The sequence below is a fragment of the Nicotiana tabacum genome, chromosome 2, assembly GCF_000715075.1.
Source record: "Nicotiana tabacum cultivar K326 chromosome 2, ASM71507v2, whole genome shotgun sequence".
Classification (NCBI taxonomy): domain Eukaryota; kingdom Viridiplantae; phylum Streptophyta; class Magnoliopsida; order Solanales; family Solanaceae; genus Nicotiana; species Nicotiana tabacum.
Genome location: NC_134081.1, coordinates 112,638,521 through 112,643,585, shown reverse-complemented (window position 1 = coordinate 112,643,585; position 5,065 = coordinate 112,638,521). Strand labels below are relative to the sequence as shown.

The 5,065-nt window shown below is 37.5% G+C and overlaps 1 protein-coding gene across 1 annotated transcript; it reads left to right on the top strand.

The window, feature by feature from the left end:
- The first annotated feature begins 3,271 nt into the window (after positions 1-3,271).
- LOC142167865 (ATP-dependent helicase rhp16-like) lies at positions 3,272-4,454 on the top strand. Its single transcript, XM_075228133.1, has 6 exons — positions 3,272-3,358; positions 3,454-3,606; positions 3,775-3,863; positions 3,933-4,017; positions 4,262-4,265; positions 4,360-4,454. The coding sequence occupies exons 1-6, from the start codon at positions 3,272-3,274 to the stop codon at positions 4,452-4,454; spliced, it is 513 nt and encodes a 170-aa protein (XP_075084234.1).
- The last annotated feature ends 611 nt before the right edge of the window (positions 4,455-5,065 follow it).

Here is a 5,065-nt window from a genome sequence, read left to right as displayed (position 1 = left end):
CTCATTTGAGGTCCTCAAGTGAAATGAACTAGTTCTTGCTTCCTGTCATATGCTTTGAGCAACCACTATCGATGTACCATATTTGGTTGCTCCTCTTCACTTGGACCTGTAAAAGAAAATCAGGGGTTAGACTTAGGAACCCAAACTAGTTTGGGTCCCTTTATGTAGGCAAAAGAATGAATCAGATTCCTTTTAGCCCAACTTGGTAGCCTATTCCTCCATCGAACAAATTCTTTGTTCTTTTGGCTTTCCTTTTCTTTTGAATTGCATTCACTTTTATAGTGACCTGTTTTACCACAGTGAGTACAAATCTTGTTCTCAGAAAGTGTAAGGTACTTGCTTTTGGGATCCCATTTAGGTGGCATATTCCCAAAGCCAAGTCCTCTTCTATTGCTACTATGATATTCCTGTAGCCATGAAAGTGCATCAGAGGACCTGTTCCATTTACAAGTTCTGTCTAGTTCATGCTTGACTTTGCCTAGATCCTCTTTCAAAATTCTAACCTGCTCATACTTCTTATACAACTCATCTTTTAGTTTACCTGCATTTTCTTCTAGAGTGAGTTGTGTGCAATCAGTTGTCTTCTTACTTGTTCCTAATTTCAGTTTTAAATTTTCAGATCTAAGTTCTAGGACATTTGATTCAAATGCATGAAACTGGTTCTTTAATGCAGTATTTTCACTTATAGTCTCACTAACCCTAAGTTTCAGGTTCTTACACTTTGCTTTCAAAATTACACATTCCTTAGACAGCTGTTCGTTTTCATTGTTTACATCCTCAGATTCATCAATGAAATCTAGAAGTAATTCAGATAGCCTTTCTTTAGACAAAAATTTAATCTTGTCTTTGAGATGAATTACACTTACCTTAGATTCCTCATCAGATTCTCCAATGGCCATAAGTGCTTGTTCATCTCCATCTTCATCATCTGAGCTTTCTCCCCAAGCAGCAACCATAGCCTTTGTTGATCCTTTGTTCTTCTTGGGTTGAACCTGTTCCTTCTTCCTGTTTCTTCGTTCAGCTCTTTCCTTCTTCCATTCAATTTCCCATTGAGGGCAGTTCTTGATGTGATGATCAGTGTTACCACACTTGTAGCATCCCTCATTAGTTTGCCTTTCAGGAGCTTTTGGTTTGCTGTAGCTTCCACTTCTTGAAGGACCCTTTCCTCTCTTTAGGTACTTCTTGAAGTCTTTTGTGATCATAGCCATTTCATCATCTTCTAGATCAGAACCTTCAGTGATTTTGAGTACCAGGCTCCTTTTCCTGCTTGGGTACGTCCATCTTCATGGTTTGCCTTCTAAGTTCATAAGTAGTGAGATTTCCAATTAGCTCATCCAAATTAAGAGTGTCAATGTTCTTTGATTCCTCAATGGCAGTGATTTTGCTCTCCCAAGTAACTGGCAGAACCCTTGTCAAAATTTTCTCAACTTTGTCTTCTTCAGAAATAATCCTTCCAAGAGACTTAAGTTCATTTGTCAGTATGGTGAACCTTGTATATATCTCTTGGATGGTTTGTCCTTCCTTCATGGTGAAATTCACATACTGAGAATACAGCAGTGTTCCTCTGGACCTCTTCACTTGAGGTGTTCCTTCATGAGCCATTTGCAAAGTATCCTAGATTTTCTTAGCAGTGGTATAGCTTTGGATTCTACTGTACTCATCTGGACCGAGTCCACAAACAAGCCATTTCTTGTCTTTAGCATTCTTCTCCCATTTTCTCAAGTCGTCAGGAGTGCAGTCAGCTCTTGTCTTTGCCACCTCTTCTCCTTCGGCATTTATCTTCATGGTAGCCAGTGGGCCATCTGTGACAATGTCCCATAGTTTATAGTCTTCTCCTATGATATCTCTCATCCTGTTTTTCCACCAAGAGTAATACTAGTCATTGAAGAGTGGTGTCCTAGCAATGGATTGCCTTTCCCATTTTCCAGGTGGTGCAATCATCTTGATCTTTTCCAAAGGTGTTAGCCTCTTCAAGGATAACCTTATTTGATACCAATTCATGTTTTAACTTCAATACCATACCACACAAAGGATAATTTGTGTGGTGTCCAATTTTTTACTTAAACTGATTATGGAAGGACATGGTTCTTCTAAGTGTTCCTTAACATACTATTGCTGAAATAGTAAATGCTAAAAGTAAAGAACACAAGTATTTTACGTGAAAAACACCTAGCTCAAAAGGTAAAAAAACCACGACCTACTTGTCACTAGGATTTTTCCAAACTCTTCAATAAATCACTGAGCCAAAAACTGCATTTACAAAACACTTTTGTAAACCTAGGATTAACTCTAACCCCGTTGTGGCAACCAGCCTCTAACTGCTGCGACAACTTCAAGTTAACTCTAACTTGAATACTCTGAGTACCTATTACAATTGCCTCTAGATAAAGCTGAAAGGTACAATATGAAAACACCTACTACAATTGAACTAGAATAAAAGACAGACACTTGGAACTAGTTGTTCTATCTAGTTCATGTAGCTTCAGGTTTGCACACTTGAATCACACACGAATTGCTTGCAAAATGCCTTGCTATTTTGCTCTTAATTCATGTTTAACTTCTGCTTTTGTGCATCGATGTAGCATGAGAACATCCTGCAATATATAGAGTTAGTAGATGAAGAAATAACTAGAGTTCTAATGCTTCTCTTCCTTGGTAGAAGAGTTCTAGTTGATCTCAACTTCTAACTCCTCCCTTATCTTGGATAGTGTTCTCTTTGAGTAAGGAGTCCTTCTCCTTATCAATTATGCAACCTTTTCGATCAAGAGATATAAATTATACCAAGTTAAGCTTATCTCCTTCGCGTGCATCCCACATGCTCGAATCTGCCCGTATCTATATATACAAGGGATGGACCTGGTTCATGCCTGAGCTTCCTTTGTCACTATTCAAAACTAACCTTCACTTGGGCCAACATAGCTGAAACACACCACTTTTGACACATGGCGTGCACCTGTTTTACACATAAAAGAGGCGAGTGAATCTAAAAGTTTTGGATCTGAACCATTATCTAAGTGCCACATTTTCAGCCTTTTTTTATTTTTAAGCCTACTGTCAAAGGGTTTAGGTCCTCAAGTATATTGAACAAAATCCAGCTCGATGAATTCCAGACAAGCACTAAAATAGAAGTTTTGGTATGCAATTACCTTATACTTTATCATCATATGCTCCTTAGTTTGCTTTTCTTCTTCGAAAACTGAGGGGGTCTGCACAATACAAGTTTGATGTTCATTTCTACTTTTATTGAATGTAGAGGGAAGAAATTAGGTTCATGGTTGAAAGAGACGATTCTGCAAAAGGAATAGTTTTTAGCCAGTTCACATCGTTTTTGGACTTGATACACTATTCTCTTCAGAAGGTAAGATATAAAGATACTTTTCTCCCTTCCTACTTTCCCCTAGCTCCTTTTTTCTATCTGTAACAAAAAGAAGCTTATCTTGTATGTATTTGTAGTCGGACATCAATTGTGTTCCACTAGTTGGATCCATGTCTATGGCTGAAAGACATGTTGTAGTTACTACATTTACTGCGGATCCAGAATGCAGGATACTTCTTAAAAGCTTGAAAGATGGAGGTGTTGCCATCAATCTTACAGTTGCATCACATGTAAGGGGTCTACGTTCTTACTTTGTGTACGCCGTCTCCCGTAACCATTCCAAATTCTAAAAGGCTTGTGCATATCTAGTGTTGCATTCCTATTACTGTTCAGATTATCTGTTGAATAAGAAGATGATACATGTCATGTTAGGTGGCTCATCTCTTGATCTATGCTAGGTTTTCTTGATGGATCCTTGGTGGAATCCTGCAGTGGAGCGGCAAGCCCAAGATAGAATCCATCGAATAGGGCAACATAAACCAGTCAGGTGTGTTTTGCATTACATCTACTCTGGATGCTATTAAATGGAGCTGATTGTTGTTTTCTAATTTTGCAGGATTGTGAGATTTGTAATTGAGGATACAATTGAAGAAACGATGTTAGAGTTACAAGAGAATAGGAAACTATATTTTGAAGGGCAAGTACTTTCTTTTTCTTACAGTCGTTTATATGGTTGCATATGTATTTGACTAAAGGATAAAGCATTTGATGATTTTTCCGCTGAAATTTTGTTATTGACAACCTTTTTGTTGCATTTTGCTTTCTAGTTCATTTCTTTGCTCCTATCCTCTCCCTTCTCCGCTTTTTTTCTTTTAGAAAACCATTTTTCCATAACTGTTTGTTTTTCCTCTGACAAACTGAAATTTCCAAGTTTTTTGATTGCAGGACAGTCGGTGGTTCTTCAAATGCATTAGGAAAGCTAACAAAGTCAGACTTGGAATTCCTATTTTATAGTCACTTTTAAATGTTTTCTTTTTCTTCAGTTTGGCAAACAAATTCTCATATGCTTTGCATAGCTTCTAGCAAAAAAATTGTACCTAGTGTTCTGACATTTGCCCTTAGGCTATCTGGTGTTTGATCTATCCAGAGCGAGTTTCTGTTGCTTCTGAATCACAGTGATTAGCTTTATCAATTGTAAATTGTTCTAGTTGTTTCCAAAGGTGGCCTTCCATTTAACCATTTTAACTTTGTGCATGATAAAAAGTGTATCTGAATGCATACCTCAAGGCAAGGTCATGGAAATGTGCTTCTCTATTTTCTTTTGGTCTGTTACTATTACATATACAATGATAGTTTCCAACTTTAGGCCCCTTTCAATTTTTTCGCAAATTTGGTGCAGATAGGCCTATTCTTTGTTAGAATCTTTGACTTCTCATCTATTTCTCATACTATAAATAATCGTTACTGAACTTTTCTTGAAAATCCCGGACTAAAGAAAGATTTACATGCAAATGAAGGATGCGATGTTTGAACCTGTCGTTCAGTAGTCCAACGTGGAAACAACTTATCTATCTGCTAAGGTTTTGATGGAATTCTTGAGTTACTTCGTAATAGAATATAAGGGTCCACCAAACTCTATAGAGAACCAGGTTCTCTATCAGTTCCACTAGAACACACGCACACTACAGTAAGTAAATGATAAGAGAATATTTACGTGGAAAATTCCTAGCTCAACGGGATTAAAAACCA